Source organism: Nomascus leucogenys, chromosome 25 (genome assembly GCF_006542625.1).
Source record: "Nomascus leucogenys isolate Asia chromosome 25, Asia_NLE_v1, whole genome shotgun sequence".
NCBI classification, from domain to species: domain Eukaryota; kingdom Metazoa; phylum Chordata; class Mammalia; order Primates; family Hylobatidae; genus Nomascus; species Nomascus leucogenys.
The window spans coordinates 12,352,286-12,379,780 of record NC_044405.1 but is presented as its reverse complement, the minus strand read 5'-3'; the positions used below and the strand labels follow the sequence as shown (position 1 = coordinate 12,379,780).

Here is a 27,495-nt window from a genome sequence, read left to right as displayed (position 1 = left end):
CAATGAAGAACAACAACTTTCAGACCGGGCATGGTGGCTCACGCCCTGTAATCCCTGCATTTTGGCAAGCCAAGGTGGGCAGATCACCTGAGGTCAGGAGTTTGAAACCAGCCTGGCCAACACGGCGAAACACCGTCTCTACTAAAAATACAAAAATCAGCTGGGCATGTTGGCGCATGCCTGTAATCGCAGCTACTCAGGAGGCTGAGGCAGGAAAATCACTTGAATCTGGGAGATGGAAGTTGCAGTGAGCCGAGATTGCACCACTGCATTCCAGCCTGGACAACAGGGCTAGACTCCATCTAAAAGCAAAACAAAACAAAAAAAAACTTTGATAACTTTGGTTAATCATTAACATGAGAGACAAATAGTATTGTAAGTCAGACACATAAAACTAGAGATTTTTCTGTTCCATTTCCTGGAGGCATGGCATTCCTTCCAACACCTTTAGTGGAATTCCGCCAACACATTTTCTTACTGGTTCGTCTCAAATCACAGCATTTTACTTTTTATTTTTTTGCCTCATTTTAAGCATTTCGTTTAACATGAATTGTAAAAACATGTATGCAATATGCACACATTCCTGTTGACTTTCTTTTCTTTTTTTTCTTTTCTTTTTTTTTTTTTTTTTTTTTTTGAGATGGAGTTTCGCTCTTTGCTGCCCAGGCTGGAGCGCAATGGTGCGATCTTGGCTCACTGCAACTTCTGCCTCCCAGGTTCAAGTGATTCTCCTGCCTCAGCCTCCCTCCCGAGTAGCTGGGACTACAGGTGCCCACCACCATGCCCAGCTAATTTTTGTATTTTTAGTAGAGACAGGGTTTCACCATGTTGGCCAGGCTGGTCGCAAACTCTTGACCTCAGGTGATCCACCTGCCTCAGCCTCCCAAAGTGCTGGGATTACAGGTATGAGCCATCGCAACTGGCCTGACTTTATTTTATAGTCTATCCCTTTATATATATACAGTGTTAAAAAAAAGAAAGAAGGAAGGAAAGGGGAAAGGGAGGGAAGGAGGGAAGAAGAAACTTGTCAATTTATAGAACAGACCAAACACAAAATGTTTTCAGCAAGGTCCGGATCAAATTTCAGACTATGATGAATTAGAAAATATGTGAAGTAGATGTGAAGAAGTGGTTGAGGATAAAAGTAAAACAGATTAAGAAAAAAATCAGCAGTAGGTTGGATGCCTCTAGAGGTCATTAGAAATGATACTGAAAGGTTGATCAGTTTCCCCTTTTACTCCTTCCCCAAACTGTATACATTTTTTAAACATATAAAATGTATATCCAATCTGTTATTACTTAGATTGTAAACATTTTATACTGTGAGATTTAGACTTAGGCTCTGTACTGATTTTTGTTATTGTTTCTTGGCACCATTCTGCCATTTGGTAGAGATGCTTGTACCTATTTTGTTGCAAAAGGACATAATTCAATGTAAAAATGAAATCATATATACTTTGGCATAAACAGAAATTGATGCAGCTACAAATCCTAGTACTGAGAACATTGGCATAACACATTAATTGCAATTCTGAAATAAATGTTTTATTTTAAGCAAGAAAAGGTCATCTCTACATGTATGACCTCTAAGGGAAAATTACAGAGCTGATATATCTTGTTTTGAATAGAAAGCTAATGTGTTATTTATTTTTAAAACTTACAGTTCTAAGTTAAGCTTTTTAAAGAGATGCCACATCTTGAAGTCTCCTTGTTGGAAGCCGATTTCAAATTGTTTGCATTACACGTTTCTTTTTCACTTGTCATCTACTAGTGAGGTAGAACAGGTGTCAGTGACTGTGTATGCATAGTCAGGTGGTGAGTTATTTTGACTCCAGAAAAATGAGGTAGATCCATGCCATGTGCATGCACACATGGTAAAGACTTCCTAGCTAATATTTAGTTACCCAGTCTTACGGTCTGTGCTTTTTAGCAAAATTTTTTTAAAGAAACTTTCTTAAAACAGCACTTTTGAAGAATTGGAAAACATTATTGCAGACTCAGAGATTTGTTGACAGTCTTCTAACATCAGCAATCTGCCAAGTATCCCCAGTGTACACAGTACTTCTTTTGTGATTCTGCAGTGAAGATAACATTTTTCGTGGAGTTCTGAAGCCCTAATCGCACTCTGTCTTATAAACAAAGCTTAGTGAGCTTTTACTATCATTCTTTCTTATTGACTTGATGTTCATGTTTTTCTTTTAACTTGGTGTTTTTCTCCCAAAGTTCTCTTTGGCTGGATACTTATTTTTAATGCTTTTTCTGGCTTGCCTTAAGAAGCTTTACCTCTTCAAACGTTCTGGCTCAGAAGTTAAATAGGAACTTTGCTCTTTATTAATTTTCATATAATGCCCCCAACACAGATTGACAAATTCTAAGGTATTCACTTTGAAGAAATTTGAATGTAGTCCTTAAAAAATTTACAGTATACTTAAAATGTGCTGAATATTCTATTTCTCAGTGGCACATGAGGATTTGAATATGACTTTTTTGTTGAATAAAAAGAATAACTGTAATACATCTAAAAGGCTGTTAAATACGCTGGGATAGAACTACCATTGCTTTGTATTTTTCTGGTCACCCTTAGTATCTTTGTTAGCTAATTTCACATTTACAGTATCACAGTGAGAAGAGAAGCATTATGCAGATCTTGAAAATAAATTAGGGAGAGGTTAGCTAACTTAGCCAAGTAGCACTCAACCTTTTAGTATTTCACCAGAGCAAGACTTCAGACTGGGTGTTTCTTCCATTAAGCTCAATATCCACCACTTAAAGGATCCTTACACATGGCTGCCCTTCAGCAATACAATCAGGCAGCTACTCACATGCTAACAGAAGCCATATGGCGTCAGAAGAGAAGGGCAGGCTCTGAGCATGAAACCATAACAGCTGTGTGACCTTGGGTAACTGGTCTGCCTCCTGTGGGCCTCAGTTTCCTTATCTGTAGGATAAATAAAATATGCACTAGAATCTGCCTGATGGGGTTGTGGTGAGGATTAAATGAGCTCATGTATATGTATAGAACGGAGAATAGTGTGTGTAACAAATATTTGTTATTTTATTGCTATTATAATAATTGTGTAAATCCTAAAATCAAGTAAACAGAAAAATACAGAAACAGATGGGCAATATGCATGCACATGTGGGTGACAAAAGAAAATTAATGATGTTAACTCACTGGCCAGGGATTCTTAGGGAAGCTTTTGCGGGGAGGGGAAGGAGAGGACGAGGAAGCAAATTTAAGGTTTTGGATCCTCATCATCCATGTTCCAGCTTCTGTGGATTCCCCATCTCACCCCTCTGCCTGTACACTCTCATATATGATGCAGTGAGATGCCTACCTTGTTTCGGCAGATAGATCCAAATACTCAACAAACACCAATTCCATTAAATAGACATAAAGCAAAGAGTATAAAGACTAACCTAATCCTAAATTATCAAAGACTATTTTTTCTTTTTTCACTGCTCCTTTGTTCTGTGAATCTGGAAAACTTTTTATTAAAATTTTATCTGTCTGAGAGAAATACTTTATCTCCTTGACTTTATTGGAAGGCCTTCAAAGGTAGATCTGGGTCATTTTTCTGTATTTCAGATACCTAGTGTATTTTCTAGAACATCGTAGGTGCTGAGCAAATGCTTGTCGAGTGACTGTAAGAATGAATGAGGAGCCAGCTTGGCTATTATTTATGGAATTACTGGAAAGGAGACGTGATAGGCACATGGGGAAGGGGTGAGCTAGAAATGGGTAACGGGTTATACAGATAGAGTGCCAAGGACAAACTCTGTTTCTCAAAGTGGTAGAGTAAATGCTTCCTTATCATTATTATTATTATTGTTAAAATTCACCATCTGATTTCCTCTAGGTCCATCCCAATTTTGTTTAGTGCCTTAGCACAAGGGTTGTTTTCACAACTAATCATTACAAAATCATTTTATTCCATCACACCCCTGCCAACCTCACCTCTATTGTTACAGACACTCTGGAGCATATCACCCCCGAGAACCCTGGAGGGTATCGTGCGTCCGAGGAGGCACCCAGCCTCGTCCCCACGGAGTCCCTCTCCAGAGCATTACACTGCAGATTCATGGGTGCCTCATGCTCTAACACCAGCCGGGGCATTTCGTCTTTAGATCCATGATTTTAGCAGTTTGAAACCTAAACACAGAGCCGTGGTGAATCTCTGTTATTCTTGTAGGTAACTGTTTGCTGGACCTACCACGAAAGCAGATCCTGGGCCCCGAAGAACTCCCAGGACAGACCTACGATGCCACCCAGCAGTGCAACCTGACATTCGGGCCCGAGTACTCCGTGTGTCCCGGCATGGATGTCTGCGCTCGCCTGTGGTGTGCCGTGGTACGCCAGGGCCAGATGGTCTGTCTGACCAAGAAGCTGCCTGCCGTGGAAGGGACGCCTTGTGGAAAGGGGAGAATCTGCCTGCAGGGCAAATGTGTGGACAAAACCAAGAAAAAATATTATTCAGTAAGTGATTTTCTCATCAGTCAGTGCCTGGAGGCCCAAGAAGTGAAGTTCATTCTTGTGACGGATATGGGCACTGTCCTCAGAAGGCTTTATTTTCTAATTTAAAAACTTTTCATTTTGAGGTTCATTTACAGCTGCTTCTTTTACCCGCAGTAGCCATTCTCAGTGATCCGAGATTTACTGGGGAAAATGCAGATACTAGGAATTTATTTGCAGTTTACATCTTTTAAGGAATACTTATGTAACTCAGATTCTATCTAATGGAGACCCCAGGTAGGACCCTATTAATTGCTTTTGGGAAGTTTACTTTCAAGCTTCTCTTGCTAAAGTTATCAGAATATAAGTATTTAAATTCAGTAAGGAGGTAATAGCAGAGCTGATACATGTGGTCCTTGTACATATTTGGTGAGCTCCGAATGGTCACTTTTTTCCCCTTGACAATAAGTTAATCTAAATTTAGGAGCTAAAGTAACTTATGGCTGCTCCGGGGAAACATGTCTGCCACTATATACACAGTCCAGCTTCAAGTCAGCAACTGCCCTATTAATTTTCAAGGCCTGAGTAAAATATGTGCTCGCTTTCAACCCACAAGATTTGCAAAGTCTCTAGAAGAGAATTATCATGTGCCCATTGCCTGTGTCTTCCCAGCGTATCACCCAACCATGCATCATCAGATAACCCGACACAGTCAGCCAGAGGCAATTCACAGATTCCCTCAGCAAAGCAGCTGATCATATTCTTCCTTTCAGAATCTCTAAGCTCCCTCCCGGAATGTTTCCAGAGAAATAGACTTAGGTTGCCATAAAAGGGCTCTTCCTTCCCTAAGGGGTGTGTCTGCATGTATGGCATGAGTGCATTTCAGTATCTGTCACATCTAATTAGTAATTAAGCCAAGTTGGGTCTGGTACATTTATGAACGTCATGGAGTCGGTCACAGACGGGATGCGGGATGTCAACAAAGGGACTGCAGAGTTTTACTGCTAAAGAGATGCAAACACAATTAAATAATGCCCAGTGCCATGCAGATTCTTCAGCATTATACATTTCAATAAAGACCCAAGATCAGAGTGGACAAAAAGTTACCATGGTTCAGTGATATTAACAGAGATGGACCATGTTAGAAGACATAATTTACAATGGTCCATAGAAACCGGGAGGTGATAATCTTTGTGGTGTGCTCAGTACTTAGGATGATGCTTTCAGATCTTCTAGTGCTGGAGTTGGGAGCGTGGAAAAGATGAATTGCTTAGCACTGGAAATGTGTTGCATTTCCAAAGCATGATCATGTTAAATTCAGTGAAAATATAACTGTATCTGTGACAAAGTTTCCACTTTGTCATTAAATGCAAGTGATTTCCAAATACACAATGTTTTTCTCTCACCGGAGTTAAACTATATTCTACTTTCTATTTCAGACGTCAAGCCATGGCAACTGGGGATCTTGGGGATCCTGGGGCCAGTGTTCTCGCTCATGTGGAGGAGGAGTGCAGTTTGCCTATCGTCACTGTAATAACCCCGCTCCCAGAAACAACGGACGCTACTGCACAGGGAAGAGGGCCATCTACCGCTCCTGCAGTCTCATGCCCTGCCCACCTAATGGTACGCTGCTCCCAAGTGTCAGCAACCATCATATGCTACGTGTCATTTTTATTCTAGCAATAATGAATAAGGGAAGCTGCGGAAATAATATTAATCTTATACTGCACAGTTCAACGAATATGCAGATCAATAACAAACACGTGTGTGTGTGTGTGTGTGTGTGTGTGTGTGTGTGTGTGTGTGTGTTTTGAGACGGAGTCTCACACTGTTGCCCAGGCTGGAGTGCAATGGCACGATCTTGGCTCACTACAACCTCCACCTCATGGGTTCACGTGATTCTCCTGCCTCAGCCTCCTGAGTAGCTGGGATTACAGGTGCACACCACCACACTTGGCTATTTTTTTTTTTTTTTTGTATTTTTAGTAGAGGCGGGGTTTCACCATGTTGGCCAGACTGGTCTCGAACTCCTGACCTCGTGATTTTCCCACCTCTGCCTCCTAAAGTGCTGGGATTATAGGCATGAGCCACCACACCCGGCCACATATGTGATTTTTAAGTTATTATTATAAGCAATATTCAGAGAATTGGAACAAATAATCACCATTTTGAACTCTATGTATAGATAAAATCCATCAGCACTGGTCAGTAAAGAGACTGTGCAAAAAACAACAACAACAACAAAACAACCTTTGCATCTTCCCCTTAAAATTAACTATTTAAACCCACAAGAATACATCTAAGTTTCCGAACTGATAAGGTAATACTGTAACATGTTTGTTTTCTAGGTAAATCATTTCGTCATGAACAGTGTGAGGCCAAAAATGGCTATCAGTCTGATGCAAAAGGAGTCAAAACTTTTGTGGAATGGGTTCCCAAATATGCAGGCGTCCTGCCAGCGGATGTGTGCAAGCTGACCTGCAGAGCCAAGGGCACTGGCTACTATGTGGTATTTTCTCCAAAGGTAACTACACACCAACTGTCCAGAAGCAGTAGGCGTTCTGGTGGAAATTATTTGGTAGAATGAAGCCTGCGGACACCAGATGTAAACAGTTATTAGTTTGGGGTCAGTTAGATTTTGGAAGGTTTTTATTTTCATCTCTATAACTTCTGTATTTTCAAACTTTACACAATGAATAAAAATTATTTCATAAACAGAACAAGCAAATGTTTTAAAAGCTATATTTAAAAGGTGTAACTCACTGTCAAGGAAGGCAAAGTGTGACCTTAACTTTAAAGTAACCATGAAAACAACTAGTACGTCCTAAGCACCATTTTAAAGGAGACTGCAAAGCAAGAAAACTTTTTCTATTTTTCTATGGTTTACTTAAGAATTCCTTTGATGAGCCATGGTGATGGGTTTCAGGATCATATACCTCTGACTCAGGCTTTTGAATAAGTCAAGAACCCTTAATATGAATCAATGTCCCTCTAGTTATATGTAATATTTGTGTATGTGTATAATATTTGTATATGGAACATGCCTTATTTTTCACAAGTGAGCATTTTCTAAATCTGTAGCAGAGTTTTATTCTTATGGTCAGTGTTATAGAGCAATTTACAAATTTGTAAACAGTTACTACATTTAAAATCACCTATGGCTGGGCGCAATGGCTCACACCTGTAATCCCAGCACTTTGGGAAGCTGAGGCAGGCAGATCGCAAGGTCAGGAGATCAAGACCATCCTCACCAACATGGTGAAACCCTGATTCTACTAAAAATACAAAAATTAGCTGGGTGTGGTGGCTCACGCCTGTAATCCCAGCTACTCGGGAGGCTGAGGCAGGAGAATCGTTTGAATCCAGGAGGCAGAGATTGCAGTGAGCCGAGATCGCGCCACTGCACTCCAGCCTGGTGACAGAGCGAGACTGTCTCAAAAAAAAGTTATCTGAAACTTGGCCTTCAGATATTTATAACATGTTATTGAAAAACAAGCTAATGTCCAATTTATGTAATTTTTTAAAGATCCTGTTTTTGTTAGAAAATAATGCATTTTCATTTAAAAATATTACACAGAAGTAAAAACATAAAAATCACCTGAAAATACCACCATCTACAGAGCTATTAACCTGATGAAGTATATTCTACTTCAATTCACACACACACACATATTCACAACATACTCATACACATGCATAAAAAGTTTTCTATATACATAAACATAAAATTTACAAGCTTATTTATATATATGAGTGTATATATATTATATATACTCACATTCACAAGCCACAATCTATATACACACTGTTTTATAACTAGCTTTTAAACTATACACTAATCCGTTTATTCAAAAGATATTCAGTCTCTTCCAGTAAGTCCGCTCATCTAACTTCCCCAGACTCCTTTTTCAGTACTAATTTGGTTGTGTCTGTTTCAGTGTCTGACAGTTCAACACACAATAGGGAATGCTCTCCAACCATGACATAGTTTTGAATGTCAAGCTTAGATTTTCAAATTTGTCATTATAATAACAACTATGCAACAAAGAAGGATCTTTGCATTCTCAAGCCTGCTCATATTCAGTTCTGCACACAAATCATAGTCCAAAACACTAAATGAAAAGATTACTTCCATTGTAAAAAGCCAAGATTGTACCGTGAGAATGTATTATGCATACAAAAACGAAGATGAGTACCTTGTGTCTCTTAACACATTCAGAGGTAAGCTTAAGAGAGACAATGTGTAACCTAGGCTTATCCAAAATCTGCTTTCTGGCAATATGCCAAGGATTTTTCAGTTAGATACTTCTGGAAACTATGTTTTTTGGCTTTTTTTCAATGGACTGTCTATACCAATCAAACTCAAAAAATCACAAATGAGAACTTACTAGTTGACCAAAGGAGCAAATAACTGACGCACACATTTCCCACTGCTAATGCTTTTGCCATGATTCAGGTGACCGATGGCACTGAATGTAGGCCATACAGTAATTCCGTCTGCGTCCGGGGGAAGTGTGTGAGAACTGGCTGTGACGGCATCATTGGCTCAAAGCTGCAGTATGACAAGTGCGGAGTATGTGGAGGAGACAACTCCAGCTGTACAAAGATTGTTGGAACCTTTAATAAGAAAAGGTAATATGATAGAACCTTTGTCTTTATGTAAATTGAACAAAGCTTTAGACTCTTGCAAAATTGATACAGGAGGATTCATATTACATCATAAGCTATCTGTACAAGGAGGTCTAACGTGGCTCTAGAAACACATTTTAAATATGAGAAGGAAGAGACAGGAGATGAATAAAACTCTGGTTGCTCAGGGAAAACTCATGGCGCCTCTGGAAGCAGATAAACTGCAGTAGCCATGGGAATCAATAGCTTGTAGAGTCAGAAAACTGAAAAGAAAAAGTGGGGGACATTCCGCTTTAGTGATATCTTGCAGATCTATTGTTATTCCTAAAACATAATTTAGGGAAGGTTGGTTGGTTTCGATCTTAACTATATTTTTAAAAACAAATTCTCCTTACACTGTGTGTTCCTTAAGAAAATATTTCTCCTTGCAAAATGTAAGTTCATTGCAGTGGTGTGGGCAACAATCCTAGTGAAGTATCCTGGTTTATATCTACTCTCTAAAGAAATATATACAGCAGTGTCTGTCTCCTGCTTCCTCTTGTGATCCTAGATTTTTGCTTTAAATATTCAAGTTTATAAGTACCAATTTCTGGCATAAAATATGCTATCAAGTAGGATGACTGAGTTGACTAGAGTCTGGTAAAATTCAGGCTTGCTTTTCTTCCCAAACCACTCTTAGGCTGAGTGTTATTAGTCAAATGTATCTGTATTGATGTACGTCCTGTGTTGTCTGTAACTTGAGAGTAATATGCAAACCAAATTAACAATAGGATTTATTAAAATAATTAAACATGTTAATGTAAAAAACTATAAATTTTCTCTGATGTGATTTGAAAATATATGGCTGAAAAATTTATTCTGAGTTAAAATATGCATTACTAATTCTATTTGCTAATGAAATAATTATTCACCTAATTGTGTTAGACCATCTATGTCAAAAACCCTGCATGCCCAATTATATCCTGCATTTTTATATGTTTCAAAGGTATAAAACACCTTGGAGATGATCAGTCCAACCTTCTGTTTTAAAAATGAGATGGACTCTGAAAATATAGGAGTTAGCCAATTCTCCATGGCTGATGAATGCCAGAGAAGAGCAGACACCATAACTGAAATCCTAGAATACACAGATCACTTTGAAAAAAAAAGAAGAAAGAGAGAAAGAAAGAAAGAAAGAAAGACAAAGAGAAAGAAAGAGGAAGGAAGGAAGGAAGGAAAGAAGGCAGGCAAGGCAAGGCAAGGCAGGGCAGCGCAGCGCAGGGCAGGGCAGGGCAGGGCAGGGCAGGGCAGGGCAAGGCAAGGCAAGGCGAGAATTCAGGAATCAAATTAGAAACAAAATTACTTTTAAAAAGTAATACCTTATACACTTTATGGTACATATTCTCTTCTATATAAAGTTATAAACCACTTTTCAAATTGCTAAATTTAGCATTTTAAGTATTTTTGTGTTGACAACTAATATCTGCACATTTTTCACATGAAAAGATGAAGAAATTCATTATAGCAACAAGTGGCATGCAATGTAACCACTTGAAAATTGGTTTGTCCAAGATTCTACTATGGTACAAATGACATGTTTGAGTAGTTCAAATTAATTACTTAGGGAGGCCATAGTAATTTATATGATTTATAAAAAAGAACATTGATCTCATACTGGAATATTTGTAATCAAGCTCTGGCTCAATGATTCCTTAGACATGTGATCTTTGAATTGTCACCTAATTTCTTTACCATGAGATTTCTCAAAAGTAAAGTGGAAATAGTAGTAATTATTATCATACAGTTAATAAAACTGTTGTGAAGGTGAAATGAGGTAATACATATTAAAATATTTCATCAAGTTTAAGCCCATTCACAATATGACCCTAATCTTAACTCACTCCTCCCTCAGTTTTCCTCATCTCAGTAAATGGCAACTCAGCCTTTCTGCTATTGAGGCCAAAACTTTGGAGTCATGGTTCACCTCTCATTTTCTCTCACACCCCACATCCATCCATCAGCAGATCCTGTCAGTTCTATTTCCACCACATCTTCAGAATCCCCTCACCACCGTGACCACTCCCACCGCAATCCAAGTGTTCATCACATCTTGCCTGGACTAACACTGCAGTCTTCTCACTGACTTCTGGATCCTTTGCTCCTCAATCTTGTCTTACCAAGCCGGGGAAGCCATAGCTATTACCTAAACCAGATCATTGCATTCCTTTGATCAATAGCCTCCAATGGCTTCCATCTTACTTAGAGTCAATACCCAAGACTGTTTGTAATCTCTAAGGTGCTAAAAGATCTGGCCCCTTCCCTCCTCTATGTCTTTTCTACACTGTCCCTTTCTCGTGCTCTGCTCTGACCAGAATGCACTTTCTGGCACTTCAAAAACATGACACCAGGTATGAGAATGCTGTTTCCTCTGCCTGGAATGCTTTCTGCTATTAATGAGCAGTACACCTTCCAGAATCTTTTAGGTCTCTGTCAAATGTCACCTCCCCAGATGGTGGCTATCATAAATGAACAAGAGGACATCTCCTTCACTCCCGCCACTACTGTGCAACTTCTTACCTCACTCTGTTTCTTCACAGCTCTTATGAATTGATATCACCACGTATTTTGTTTGCTGGGAGCAGACTAAAACATCCCTTCCCTGAGAGTATGCTTGAATATAAATGAATATATTTCTTCATGACAGACATTGCCCTTGGTACTGTGCAGATAGCTCTGAACAAAACAAGATTCCTTTGCCCTGCCAGCCATACTTTGTAAGAGTTCTATGAAAATTGCATTCATGTACGGTAGTCAGGAAAGCTGGTTAGTGTCTGGAGTTTAAATGATACCAAGCATGATGTAAAGAAAAGGAATCAGGAATATCAAGAGAATCATCTTTTACTAAGGCACTAAAAAATCAGGGCACTAATACTCAGGTTTACCAGTGCTTGTGAAACTCAGTTTGAAGACCTGCAGCAATACTGACCATCGTGCTAATTCTCATCAAGATGAGACAAGCTCTAAGGAACGAGGGTAAACACCCAAAAAAGCTTTTCTTACCCTTTATTCTTTATTTTACTTACTCCTTACTGGGCATCATTTAAACTGTGGACATAACCAGAATTTAATTTCATTTAACTGCTATAACATATGGCTGGCAGGGGTCAGGATTTTATGCCTGGGGACATAGGGAAAAAGAGCACTAATTGGGAGTCAAGAGCCTGGCCTTTTTTTTTTCTTTCTTTCTTTCTTTAAGACAGAGTCTCACTCTGTTGCCCAGGCTGGAGTGCAATGGCACAATCTTGGCTCACTACAACCTCTGCCTCCCAGGTTCAAGTGATTCTCCTGCCTCAGCCTCCAGAATAGCTGGGATTAGAGGCATGGGCCACTATGCCCAGCTACTTTTTGTATTTTTAGTAGAAACGGGGTTTCACCATGTTTGCCAGGCTGGTCAGGAACTCCTGTTCTCAGGTGATCCCCCTGCCTCGGCCTCCCAAAGTGCTGGGATTACAGGTGTGAGCCACAGCATCAAGCCAAACCTGGCTTTTAAGCCTAACACTGCCACTAATCAGCTCTAAAGTGAACTTGTTCAAATACTGTCATATATCCCCATTTCATACTCATTTTGTGTAAGATGATATATTTATCTCCAACTACCTTCTGTTTAGACAGGATCTCATTCTGTTACTCGGGCTGGAGTGCAGTGGTGCAATGGTGCAGTGGTGCAATGGTGCAGTGGTGCAATGCGCCACCATCCCTGGCTAACTTTTTTACTTTTTATAGAGACAAGGTCTCCCCTGTATTTCACAGGCTGCTCTTAAACTCCTGGCCTCAAGGAATTCTCCAACATCCCTTTTGACTTTCTTTGAAGCCACTATAGTTTCATGGATTATTTATTAATATTAGGTACTACAAAACACATCTGTAACAAAATCTGATCTGTAATGTACTACAAAAATAAAAATAATCAATCGAGTTAGACAGAATAAGGAACACTCTGAGCATTGCATCATCTCTCTTCAACACTGTAGGAAGCTTTGTCACCTGTCTGGCTGTCACTGTAGAACAGATTGCCCTGCAGACGGGGCTTCCTTGGCGATAAGCTTCCTTTCCAGTTCAGAGGAAACTCTGGAGTAAGGGAAACACACTTGGATTTTTAGCATGTGAATGAGAACTGGAAATGAGACAGTTCAGCTCCACACGTCAGTCAAACTGCTCAAGCCAATAGTATTCCTGTTTAAATAACTAGGAAAATGAAGGGACCCTATTATGAAATTACTTAAAAAGGCAAAAATGTGGACAAAAGTTGATTCCTCATTTCACCCTTAGTGCTTAATTAGCATTTCCATCCTAGCATTCCTCACAGGTTTATTGGTATTAAAGATATTTATGTCTTTCCCCATTTTTTTGTCTAGATGATGGCTCTTTGAAGACTTACATGTCACTCACCATAAAGCCTTTCTCAATCTATCGTATCTTATGGGCACTAAGAATTCAGAAAAATTTTCTAAGTCATTTTAAAAAATTCCCATTTTATGATGGTATTAGTAATATCATTACCCAATTTCACAATTGCATGCTTCATTTAGTGGCCTGTCCCACAAAATCCAGAATTTTAGTAGAAAGGAATGCAGAGACTCTACTCACCTCTAGTCCAAAAACTAATTAATTCTGTGTTCCCAAGTTGTTCTCACATTGGAACAATGTGAGAAGTTTCAAAAGTGCTTTTGACTGTGCCCGACCCTGGAAGATGGGGATTTAATTGATCTGAGGTGTGGGTAGGCTCTGAAAGATTTAAAAGATCCCCACGTGATTCTAACGTGGAAGCAATCTGAGAAACATTAAAGAATTATGTGAGATTAAGTGAAGGCATATTTTTGTCAGTTTGTGTTTAAATATATCCCATTTTGTGCCAGAAAGAATGTAAAGTAGATTTGTAAAGATGATAGGATCTGTTAAGGATGAAAATGGTTGTATAAATCTTGAAAGTTAGCATAAATGTTTTAAATGAAGGCAGGTTGCTAGCATCATCCTAATTTTGAACACCTCAGTTAAAGTGTATACAATACTGTCGTCTAATTGCAATTCTGTAATAAAAAATAATTTTTAAACCCAATTTTAAACTAATCTCTTAAATACATTAAAACTTTGTGTTAAGAGAAGACTTTTTAGAGAACTTCTGTTTATTTATTTGTTAAGTGTTTACCTATTTTTTCTCCTTTTTTTTAACCACCTCCCCCCACTTCCTGTGAACATTCCTACTTCCAGTAAGGGTTACACTGACGTGGTGAGGATTCCTGAAGGGGCAACCCACATAAAAGTTCGACAGTTCAAAGCCAAAGACCAGACTAGATTCACTGCCTATTTAGCCCTGAAAAAGAAAAACGGTGAGTACCTTATCAATGGAAAGTACATGATCTCCACTTCAGAGACTATCATTGACATCAATGGAACAGTCATGAACTACAGCGGTTGGAGCCACAGGGATGACTTCCTGCATGGCATGGGCTACTCTGCCACGAAGGAAATTCTAATAGTGCAGATTCTTGCAACAGACCCCACTAAACCATTAGATGTCCGTTATAGCTTTTTTGTTCCCAAGAAGTCCACTCCAAAAGTAAACTCTGTCACTAGTCATGGCAGCAATAAAGTGGGATCACACACTTCGCAGCCGCAGCCGCAGTGGGTCACGGGCCCATGGCTCGCCTGCTCTAGGACCTGTGACACAGGTTGGCACACCAGGACGGTGCAGTGCCAGGATGGAAACCGGAAGTTAGCGAAAGGATGTCCTCTCTCCCAAAGGCCTTCTGCATTTAAGCAATGCTTGTTGAAGAAATGTTAGCCTGTGGTTATGATCTTATGCACAAAGATAACTGGAGGATTCAGCACCGATGCAGTCATGGTGAACAGGAAGTCTACCTAACGCACAGAAAGTCATGCTTCAGTGACATTGTCAAGAGGAGTCCAATTATGGGCAGAATCTGCTCTCTGTGACCAAAAGAGGATGTGCACTGCTTCACGTGACAGTGGTGACCTTGCAATATAGAAAAACTTGGGAGTTATTGAACACCCCCTGGGCTTACAAGAAACACTGATGAATGTCAAATCAGGGGACATTTGAAGATGGCAGAACCCTCTCCCCCTTGTCACCTACCTCTTACAGAATGTCTTTAATGGCATCATAATCATTTTCACCCATAATACACAGTAGCTTCTTTTTACTGTTTGTAAATACATTCTCCCTTGGTATGTCACTTTATATCCCCTGGTTCTATTAAAATATCCATATATATTTCTATAAAAAAAGTGTTTGACCAAAGTAGGTCTGCAGCTATTTCAACTTCCTTCCGTTTCCAGAAAGAGCTGTGGATATTTTACTGGAAATTAAGAACTTGCTGCTGTTTTAATAAGATTTAGTATATTTTCTGACTTCAGGAGATAAAATTTCAGTCAAAAAACCATTTTGACAGCAAGTATCTTCTGAGAAATTTTGAAAAGTAAATAGATCTTAGTGTATCTAGTCACTTAAATACATACACGGGTTCATTTACTTAAACCTTTGACTGCCTGTATTTTTTTCAGGTAGCTAGCCAAATTAATGCATAATTTCAGATGTAGAAGTAGGGTTTGCGTGTGTGTGTGTGTGATCAGTACTTAAGAGTCTAAAAACTAGTTTCCTTGTGTCGGAAATTTAAAAGGAAAACAATCGTATTTCACTGTGTTCTCAATTTGTATTTTCACAATTACTTTCTCTCTCCAGAGCTTTCATCTGGTATCTCACAATGTATGATATACGTACAAAACACACAGCAAGTTTTCTATCATGTCCAACACCTTCAACACTGGTATACCTCTTACCAGCAAGCCTTTAAAATGCATTTGTGTTCGCTTATTTGTTTTGTTCAAGGGTTCAGTAAGACCTGCAATGTTTTGTATTTCTTGACTTAGTTTATTAGAAACATTAAAGATCACTTGGTAGTTAGCCACATTGAGAAGTGGTTATCATTGTTAATGTGGTTAATGCCAAAAAGTGGTTAATATTAATAAGACTGTTTCCACACCATAGGCAATAATTTCTTAATTTAAAAAATCTAAGTAAATTCCTATTGTACTAAATATTTTTCCCAACTGGAAAGCACTTGGTTGTACCCGTAAGTGTCTGAGTGATGAAATGTGATGATTCTCAGAAAGTTGTTGTTTTTGTTTCCATAGCCTGTTTAGGTAGGTTGTGAGTTTGAATAGTTAGACATGGAAATTATTTTATAAGCACACACCTAAAGATATCTTTTTAGATGATAAAATGTACACCCTCCCCATCACCAACCTCACAACTTAGAAAATCTAAGTTGTTTCATTTCATTGGGATTTCTTTTGTTGTGAAACACTGCAAAGCCAATTTTTCTTTATAAAAATTCATAGTAATCATGCCAAATGTGTCTATTGTTAAAGATTTGCATGTGAAGATCTTAGGGAGCCATTGTTTGAGTTCTACAAGCTCGAGAGTTTATTTTTATTATAAGATATTTTTAACATAAAAGAATTATGTAACTGATCACTATGTCACATCATTTCAGTGGGCCAGGAAAATAGATGTCTCGCTGTTTTCAGTATTTTCTTAAGAAATTGCTTTTAAAACAAATAATTGTTTTACAAAACCAATAATCATCCTTTGAATTTTCATAGACTGACTTTGCTTTCAATGTAGAATTTTTTTTTCTTAATAAGTTATCAGTTTGAGAAATGAGGCCTGTACAAGGCTGATAACCTATATTTGATGGAGATCACCCAATGCCAAGGGCAGAAAGCAATCCTAGTCAAATAGGTGGGAAAAAAAGATAATAATCCCAGTGTCATTTGTCTGTGCAAAGAGATTTAGGAGAGAGGCTAATGTTACTTTTTTCCATTTTGGAAATAATTTTAATCAAGTAACTCAAATGTGACAAAATTTATTTTTATTTTTTGTGGTTATATTCCCAACAACATTAAAAAATACTTGAGGCATAAATGTAGTTGTCTCCTACTCTGCTTCTCTTACTATACTCATACATTTTTAATGTGGTTTACCAATGATTCATGTTTCCCTCAAATAGTGATCGTTTACACCTGTCATGGAAACAATCCTAGAGAGCTCAGAGCAAATAAACCACTATTCCATGCTTTTAAGTAATTTTCTCCACCTTTTTCTTATGAGTCTCACTAGACTGACTGAGGAATGTATGTCTAAATTCCTAGAGAAGATGATATGGACTGGAAGCTGGAATTCAGAGAAATGGAGTGTTCAATAGATACCAAGAATTATGAACAAAGGGAAAATTCTATACAACTCAACCTAAGTCAGTCCACCTTGACTTCATACTGTCTTTCCCCTTTCCATTGTTGCATCTTGAATTTTTTAAAATGTCTAGAATTCAGGATGCTAGGGGCTCCTTCTTTAAAAAAAAAAAAGAATTCATCTGAAAACGCTCAGGTTTGTAAGAATCTAATCTCACTTACATAACTAAGCACTCCATAATAAGTTTTATTAAGTACAAAGGGAGCCAGAAAAAAATGACATTTATTTCTTCTAGATCAGAAAAATTTAAATTAAGCCCTGCCTTGCTGTTTAGAAATATAAGGGCATTGTTATAATTTATTCAATAAATTTATCTTCCTTTGCCTTCCTGTGGAAACAGTTTTATCCCACTAAACTAGGAATTAGGGGATAAATCACAAACAAAAAAAAAGTTGCAGCACTGAAAAAAAGTAATTTATTATTTTTGCAACTGGTATGTGAATTTGTGTGATAAAATTATTTATTCTTATTTAACAAAAATATGTTCAAATTTTTCTATATTTAAAATGTTTTGCTGTTGTCCTACTTTTTAATTTATGCTTCATGTTTGTGTATAAAGTACACTTTTACACTTTGTGAGTTTACGTAATATACAGCACTGGTTGCTTTTGTATTTTTTTACAGAAAGCTTTCTGTGTGAAGCAGGTGTGTATGTATATATTCCTCATGTATTCTTATTCTGATACTATCATTTTTCTTTCCAAGGAAATTTTAATCTGTCACGACTAATAGTGTTCATTACTTGTACCTATGATAATAGGTCTTTTACATCACATTAACACTAATTTTTCCAAGTCACAAATAAGAAAAACACTTTTTCAATGAAACAAGGTGCAAGTTTTAAATTTGGGTACACAAATAGCCTAGAAGCTTCCTACAGACGCTAAGACACAGCCAATAATCAGATCCTTTCACTTCATCGAGAAACTTGGACAAGTCGATATTGATGTATTAGATACTGAAGGATACAAATGATAATAAAACCAAGTGTTGTCTTTTTCTCCTTTAGAAACACCTCCTAAAATTAATATCATTTAGTCTCTAGTGTCTGTAGGATTCTACAGATGAGCACAAATAGATTGGGTTTGTATAACAAATGCTAATAGTCATAACTGTTTCTACAAATATGGGGTGTCCATTAAGAGAATGTGATGTTTTCCTACTACTGTTGAATCCCCTGGGGTGATTATAGGACTTGAAATAGGCAGCGTCACCTCTGATGACATCAGCTTGCCTCCGTGATTTCACAGTCTGATCCTGGCAATAAGACAAAGCACCCTTGGACACATAGCCAATCTCTGGTTGTGATATTTCCCCATTGATTCCTTCCTTGTTAACAAGGTCATTGTAATGGTTCAGGTGAGGACAGCAGCCAGATTCAAAGTCTAGAACTTGTGCTGTTAGTTAGAGTTCACACTGTAAAACAACATTGAGTTTAATAATGATCAAATTTTTCTAGTAGTCTGTGGCAGAGTATATAATCTCATTGGCATGATTGGTGAATATTATTAATCTCTTTATAATGAAATGATGCTCTACAAATACCTTATATTTGCTAACATTTCAAAACTATTAAAGAAATGAAATAGCCATGTGTACAGAAATGGTCATCAAAAGCTTTAATAGAACCAAATTCAAGACAATGTATCATTTAGACACACAGAAAAGGAACTTGTGTGTTTTCCCTATTATTTTTCTCATTTGCCAACAATCTATAGTTGTAGATTATCAAACAGATAGATCAACTTAACTGGCCAGTACATTGAAAAAAATCTTGCTGAGAATCCTTTGTTAGCATAATCTATCGAGATAATTTCTCAAATTATATTATCATGATGCATATAAACTCTATAATGTATAATTGTGTTTCATTTATTTAATGTATGAGAACATATTGAAATACAAAACCATGCATTAGCCAAAAAATTGGAATACAGGCAGTGTTCAGATCAGCAAAACATTCAATCTGGTAAATGCCTGCCTGGGGCCATGGTATCATTCTCAATGCAGGTTTTATGGGAAAACTAAAAGAATATGTTGTTAGATGATGTTGGTTTTGAAAAAAAATAAGACATTAACATACACATTAGTTAGCCCAGTTAATTGCATTCTACTAATATAGTTGCACTTTAGCAATAATTTTGCTGTCTCTGGTCTTTATTTTGTGGCTTCAACTAACTGGACCATGTGGACTGTAAAGGTCAAATGGAAAAAAATGAGCAGTGGCCCCTCATCCTATAAGGTACTGCTACATCAGAGTGACCTAAAAGTCTAACACTGTGAGGAAAACTGTGATTTGTAGGGAAAAAACAAAGAAACAAAAAACAGGGCAGGCTTTTTAATTTTTTTTCCACTTTCCTTTGGCACATCCAATGAACAATTCTAATTTTTATTGAGGTGCTAACATCTTTCATGACCAACTGTCAAATGTGGTATTTCTGAGTTACTATTTGTCTGCATGATTTTACAGTTTGCAAGAAAGACCTCTAAGCTTTGTGTCACGGTAGGGCACAAATTGATACTCAAAATTTGAAAAATAAGCACGTCCAATGATTGTTTTGACCAACAGTGGTCAGTGACATAAACTGCATGTGCATCTGAGGACATTTAAGGGGTCATTAAAACTTGAGGAGCATCAGGCCAGAGTAGCAGACTTTTAGATGAGTCATATTTCAGCATTCACTAAGTCCTCAGCATTCCATTCAAACTGTCGTGTATATTTGGCCTGACTTTTTTTTTTCAAGCTTTGCAATAGTTTGTTATTAGTAAACACTTGGTGACTATATCTCAGCCTTTTCTTTAAGAACACACAATATATTAGAAACACGTCTACCTATACTGAGAGTATATTTACAATAGAAGACCATACTGTATGTGACTTTGCAAAGCTAGACTTTTGATTAAGAAATATATAATCTCTGGATGGTATTTTTGCATTATACACTCAGGTACAAAGTAAACATTGATGTTTCATCTTGCTAAAATTAGGAGTTGAAAAACACTACTTACGTATTTGTATGACCTATTAGTCAGAGGAAATCATACATATGCTTTGTAAATAGACTTTGCAGATAACTAAATAGACTGAAGAAATATGTTGCATTTGATAGAAGCAATGGCATAAATATTTGGTTTCTATATTAGAGTCTGTGAGTAAAGTCAAATAATAAACCTAAGTAGGTATAACTGAGATTTTTAAACCTTGAAACTTGCTTTGATGGTAGAGAAAATCATTGAAGATTTACATACTGTATATAAGATGTAAAATGTAAGCTGCTTATTACCCTCAATTTTCCAGAAGCAATGGTATATAATGCAGTTGAAAAACCAAAAATCTTGGAAAACTAAGACGGGTCTTGTTTAAAATGTCTCTCAGCTTTGGCAACCTTCAAATCTTAACCAACTATTTAAAGCATTACTGTGTCTTGTAGCCTGCATTCCACAACAGCTCTGTTATTCAGGTAAAAGACTTGAACTGAGCCGTTTGGGGCCTATACTGTAATATTTTCATTGAGGAACAATATCCTATTTTGTAAAGCACTTCCCTATGTGTGACTTTAAACTGTAAAATTAAACACTGCTTTTGTGGGTTCAGTGGGCATAATAAATATAAATTGTAAACTAGGTTAAAGTATGTACTGCATATAATATGTTTTAGAGTTGGAAACTATTGTTCATTTATTTTTCATTTTCTCATAACAGTGGTAGCACCAAGCTGGGTCTCAGGGAAGCCCTAGGCTCTTTATAATTTCTATCATTGCTCACCCTCTTTGGCATAGACAATTAATACTTTATCTTAGTTAAAGTTCTATGAAACTATTGCTTCAAGTTCTTTTTACCAGACTATCAACCCCTGAAGATTGCATACTATTAAAGTTCTGGTGTTAAATTAGAAACAGCAAGCAACATAATCTACTGCTTCATTTTTATTTTTTGTGTCTAAACTTAGTCCAGATATAAAGAGTTGAGATAATAATGCAAGCATAGAAATTTTAAAAAAACCTGAAATTGACTAGCAAAAGTCTATTTTATAACATTTATAACATTAAGCTTCCTAGGAGCATTAATTCTTTTTAAACCTGGAATCATTACTTTTTAGCGTACATTTCAAACACTGAATTTCCCTCTCATATCAAATAATATTGTAGAATGGCAGTACTTTAAATTTTCTTCTTAGGAGGATGTATGCTTTTAAAGAAATTATTTAAAACATCTATATTTTTTAAAAGATGGTATAATATATACATACACACTAGCTATCAAAATATAGCTAAGATTTGTTCAACATCTCATTGAGTTAGGCCCTGTGGTAATCACCCCACAAACTTTCTACCACAAATTTCTCTCCATGCCTTTTGGCTCTTGTGATACAAGTATTAAGATTCCATGTTACAGATAACAGTCACAATATAATAGCCATTAATTATTAGCTATTCGGTTGGTGCAAAAGTGAATCTGAGCGAGAGATTGCAGGGTGGTTGAAGGATTGACTGTGAGAGATTAGAGAAATGGAGGGAAGTGTTTATGCCTAATGTGTAGGCCCCCTGAGTAAAAGCAAAAACGTTCCTAAAATTCCAATGAAAATGGTAAGGAAACTATGAAGAATTAGGCAAGCAGTAAGGATACAGTCAGGAGCTGAAGGTGGCATGGAAGATTGTTGTTTAAGGAAAGAGGAGAGATAATTTGATTTAGAAAACTAAGAAATTGCTGGTAAGAGTTTTTCAAAAAAGAGTTTGGTATTTTACCTTACAAACTCCTTCACAGCTGGAAATGAGTTGGGTCAGACAAGGTCAAAGGCATAAAAGTGGTAATGGGGATAGCTTTTGGATTAGGAGTAGAATGAACAAAGGGGATGCTTAGAAATGGAACTCTAGATGTTTGTGAAGTCCAAATCATCTCTATTTCTCAGATTCTGTTGGGTCTTTTCTGATATATTATTGATATATCATTGATTGATATATATTGATTATCTGATATATTATCTGTTCAATTAAATTCATGTTTTCCCACAAAATAAATGATTATATGTCATTATGTAGACAAAGGTGAGGGAGTGTAGTAAAATAGCCCTGCTTTTTCTAGTTCCCTTCCATGTCTGTCACATAAGGAGACACGATGCCAGAATGATTAACCATCTGGGGCAGTACCTAGCCCAAGACCTCACTCCAACGTACATTCATAAGATTTTCTGTAATATAAATTCTCCTTCTACTTCCAGCTACCTACATTGCTTTGTCTCCCTACTAAGCCTCCATTGGGATTTGCTTTGAATTGGAATTACGGACTTTTTATTGTTGTTATTTACTATAAGAAGCATCTAAATCTTGGAAAGCATGGAAAAATATTTTTTAATCATTTATAAGTAGACTGCTTCCAAAAATAGTGGCTCAGCCAGTTTTAGATTTCAAAAAGAGTATTTTATCTACAAAAATTTGAGAAGCATTAACCTCTTCATCTTCCAAATATGTCTGGTACCTACTAGACATTGTAAAGAGTCCACCTAGATTGTTTCTTTACTGTCAAGCTCTTTACCACCCCTCTGCCTGTTCAAAGATGTTGCTTTGAACACTCAAAGGAAGTGCCTGACTATGACCAGCTGTAGGAGTGTCAGACCGAATATTAGTATATAAGAACAAGCAATAGATGTCTCTTTTTTTAAGATTATGTTAAGACCAGCCAGTTCATAGCTCCTACACTGCTACCACTTGAGTAGAATCCTTCAATCTTTTCTATCCTGAACAACAGCAAATGCCTCTTTATGGGACTTCTTGCTGCCTTCAGCAGCTAGACTAATAATGAAAAACCTTAAGTGAGATCATTTAAATCCTCTGCCAAATATTCTCCAACACCTTACTAACTCACCGAAAGTAAGAAACAATCTTCTTTCCACAGGCTTCAAGGCCCCACAGGATCTGATACCATCGACCTGTCTGATTTTCCCTCTTTTTCTCACCCCTCGGTTCACTCCCTAGCTACTTTGCCTCTCTGCTACTCTTTACGTCTTCAAGTTTAAGCCTTTTCCAGAATCTTTTGCCTAAAACACTCTTCTCCAGATATATACTGGCTCCCTGTCTTCCTTCAAGTCTCTACTTAAATGTTATCCCTCAGAGAGTCCATCCCTGAGCCCCCTAAATTAAATAGACACATTTCTCCTTCAATTTTGTTCATGTCACTTATAAGTTCCTGAAATTTCACCATATCCTCGTTTGTGTAAGTCTGTTATCCCTATCATATAACCAGATGTAGAAATGTACATACTTTGAGAGCATACTATTTTGTATCATTGCTGTATTACCAGTTCCTAAGAAGGTACCTGGCATATATTAAGAGTTCAATAAGTACTTGTTGAATAAATGACTGAATCAATAAATTGATGGCAACCCAGTCAAATAATAATTATTAAAGCGTTCAGGAAATGGTTGATGATGTCTCTGCAAAATGGGCAAAATGTGGGTATATAAATATTTTTAACAAGTAATGCTGTTAAAAAAAACATTTTAGAAAAAAATCAAGCCAAGTTTAGGCCCAAGAAGTAGAGGAGCCATGGTAGATGGGTGGTAGCAAGAACCTGGCTACTTGATTCAAAGACAGATCTTCAGTTCCTGGTATGACACCAACTTGGAAGACAGAATTCTAAACATGTGCCCCCATAGTTCCTGTCCCTTGGTCATTCAATCAAACACAAATTGAGGTACTGCCATGAAAATATTGTGGATATGGAATTAATGTTAATAACCAACAAATCTTAAAATAGGAAGATTAGTCTGGATTAATTTGAGAGCCCAGTTTAATCACATGAACTCTTAAAAGCAGCAGAGAAAGGCAGAAGGGAAAGTTAGAGGAATTCCAAGCATGAGAAAGAGTCCCTGCTCCATTGCTGGCTAGGAAGATGAAGAAAGGGATCAACAGGCTAAAGGATTCAGGCAGTATCTAGAAAGCTGAGAATGACACCTGGCCAATGGGACAGCCAGCAGGGAAATGAGAACCTCAGTTCTACAACTTCAAAACAAATGAATTCTAGCTAAAACATGAAGGAGTTTGTTGGAATCAGATTCATCCTCAGATCTTCTAGAAAGGAATGCAGCCCTGCTGATACCTTGGTTCCAGCCTTGTAATCCCAGAGCAGAGGCCCAGCTGAGCTCTGCTGAGCTTAGATATCTACGAACTGTGATATTATAAATAGGTTTGGTAAAGATGCTGAATGATTGGCATTTGTTATGGTATTAATAGAAAATGAATGTACACATGAAAACAAGGAATAATCTCAATCTAGAGTGGATTATTAGAAAGGCTATCATGTTAGGCCCATAAGCAGAATGAACAAGATTACAATCCAGTTATTGGGGTTGATGCAGGATTTTTTTCTGCTCCTTAGCTCAGCTAGGTATGGATTCTTGTCTCATGACCAGGAAGAATTAGGCACACAGACACCAGAGAGTGAGTAGAGTAGAATGTATTAAATGAAAGGAAAGCTCTCAGCAAAGAGAAAGCATGGGGGGTGGGGTGCTTCCCCTACCTAAAAGCAGGTAAGTCCCCCAATATGGCTGAGCCTGGAGCTTTTATGGACTCAGAATGGGGAGTGCATGCTGATTGGTTTGTGAGTATGCAAAAAAGTTTGAAGCGAAAACACCACTCAAAGGTGGGCACCACAGTGTAGAAAAACAATTAGGAAAGGGTAGGTATATGTAAAATGGGCTAAGGGTGGTGATCAGTCAGAGGAAAGCATGCCAAGCAGGAAGACAAGTTCTTAATCTGGTGTGAAGATTTAAATTGTAGCTTGGCTTTCAGGCTTTAAACTGTCTTTGGATAGGACCTGCCCCATCAACCTAGGCATTTGGTAGCCTCCTGTCACTATCAGGCTTACAGGACAAGGTGGAAACAAGAAAAATTCAAACTCAGAGTTACCAGATCAGACACAAAATCTTGGAACAAGACCATCAGCTAATCTAATTTTGCTATCAAGTCACTTGAGCTGTTAACAAGGGCTGCATATATACACACTGACTCCAGGACAGGATTAGTTAAAAATGTGATGTAGAGTAGCAATCTGTAGTCACAGTGATAAAAACCAGCAAACACAAGGCAGAAAACAGGGGCAAGAAAAATGGAAATTGATGGATATGGAGATTTATTGCCTGGAAAAATGTTTTCCAAAATGCAGCTACAAATTCTTTGTTGGAAATCAATAAATGCGTAATGGTTTTAATCAAATGAGTCAAAAATTTGACAAATGTGTTTTGGTTATATATTGCTGTTAATACAATTTCCCAAAATGGAGTGGTTTAAAGCAACACTTTATTGAATATTATGATTTTGTGAGTCAGGGCTCTCAGCTGGGTGATACTTCTGCTCCACACACTAACTGGACATGACTGGAAGGTCCAAGACAGGTTTAATCACATGCCTCATGTCTTGGATGGGACAGCTAGATAATCAGTCTCAGCTGGGTTCCCCTCGCTCTCCAGGTATTCTCAAGGCCTTTCGGTGTGGCCTCTTCAACAGGGTATTCACTCTTCTTACAAAGTGGCTCAGGGTTCTAAGAATCTCTAAGATGTTTTATGCTCAAGCCTTGGAAGTGCCAGAGTATTCCTTTGTAACACAACTAATTAAAAATTTCACAATGCATGAATCAACAACACTCAAAGATACTTCCTTGATTCTTCTAGAAATGGAAAAATTATAAAATATGCCGCTTTATACTCTGGTTACCAACCTTTTAAAGTAAATTTTTCATTATTAACATGTCTTTCCTACACGCAAAAAAAACTGAGGCTTTTCTTTCAGAAACAACAATATTTAGAATTACAAAGGCATAATAGTTATCAATGAGGAGGAGATTACTACCCTTTGTATCCATTCAAGTATAAAATACTACACTTGCTCTTAGCCAAAAGGCTGAGAAGCGATCAAGTATAAAATAAGCAAACTGCAGACAAGAAGTCACAGTCTTGTAATTAACTTAATGCTCTGACTGGGGAAGCTTCCCGTTGAGGGTGGAGAGGATGAATTGATTCTTTTGCTTGTTTGTTTGTTTGTCTCCCAATCTAAATGCCTTACCCTGAAAAAAAAAATTCAACATTTCTGAAAGGTGTTGTTACTCTGTGAACCAGAGGTATTCAGACATAAGGTAGGCAGGAAGTAAGGGGACCATTCTGTGGATCAGGATGTAAGCAGGCCCCAAATATATTTTCCGGTTGGAAAGAAAGTTTTTATCTGTTCTACATGTAAAGTTGGACAAGACATCTTCATTTTACAAAATTGATTAAGCCAGACGTGTACAAGAGTATAATGAATTGTTCAGGCATCTGCTGGGTCATTTCATGAGCAACTGAAACCCCTCTAATGAGGAAAATGAAGACGGGAAATGTGATATTTAGAAAATGTAGCTAGCCTTAGTTTGGATCTATTTAATGAAGCTACAATTAAGTTCCAGCTCCATTCCAGTGATACAGCTCACTCCTAAGTCCTGCGTGTTCCTCTGCCATTGCTCCTACGGGGCTGATCAGAGATTATGGATGAATTATATAAATCCATCAACACAGACTTTAAAAGGCACCTACTGCTAAAAATGGGTCAGGAAACTACAGAAAGGACAGGTTGTATGTTGCACCCTCCTCATACTGAAAGAATGAAACTATTTTAATATTGATTGTTTCTGGAGTCCATTATCGTTATTTTTCCAATCCATTAGAATCAGACTCCTAAGCCATTTCCAAAATTTTTGCATTGACTGGTCCCCATTATGTGAGCTCAGTGACAGAATTAGACATAAAATCCAGAATTGTCGTTGTAGATTTTTTTTTTTTTTTACTTTGGGGTCATAGGAGGAAACAGAAATCTCTCTAAAATAGGCCCCAGCTGGCTGTCACATTTTCTTGAAAATAAGTGTTCTCTCGAAGTCCTTTAACTTTGATCTTTCATTTATCCTTTTCCAAAAAAATCTGTATTGTATAGGAACTTAACATGTGATGCAGGGGAACAAATGCTTCTTTAAGAAACTTATTAAAGCTGTAGTTTACTTAATAAGTGAGCATGCACACAAAATATTATGTACAACTTTGAGAGAATTTATATACCTCCAGAAGCTAAATAAGAAAATCCA

General features: G+C 37.5%; 1 protein-coding gene across 1 annotated transcript in view; it reads left to right on the top strand.

The window, feature by feature from the left end:
• Positions 1-21,027, top strand: part of ADAMTS5 (ADAM metallopeptidase with thrombospondin type 1 motif 5) — a 49,723-nt gene extending 28,696 nt beyond the window's left edge. Inside the window, exons 5-9 of the mRNA XM_003263811.3 lie at positions 4,194-4,477; positions 5,893-6,076; positions 6,802-6,977; positions 8,910-9,085; positions 14,330-21,027. Coding sequence (XP_003263859.2) covers positions 4,194-4,477; positions 5,893-6,076; positions 6,802-6,977; positions 8,910-9,085; positions 14,330-14,903 — 1,394 coding nt within the window. The 3' untranslated portion in view covers positions 14,904-21,027. The remainder of the gene's footprint in view (positions 1-4,193; positions 4,478-5,892; positions 6,077-6,801; positions 6,978-8,909; positions 9,086-14,329) is intronic.
• The last annotated feature ends 6,468 nt before the right edge of the window (positions 21,028-27,495 follow it).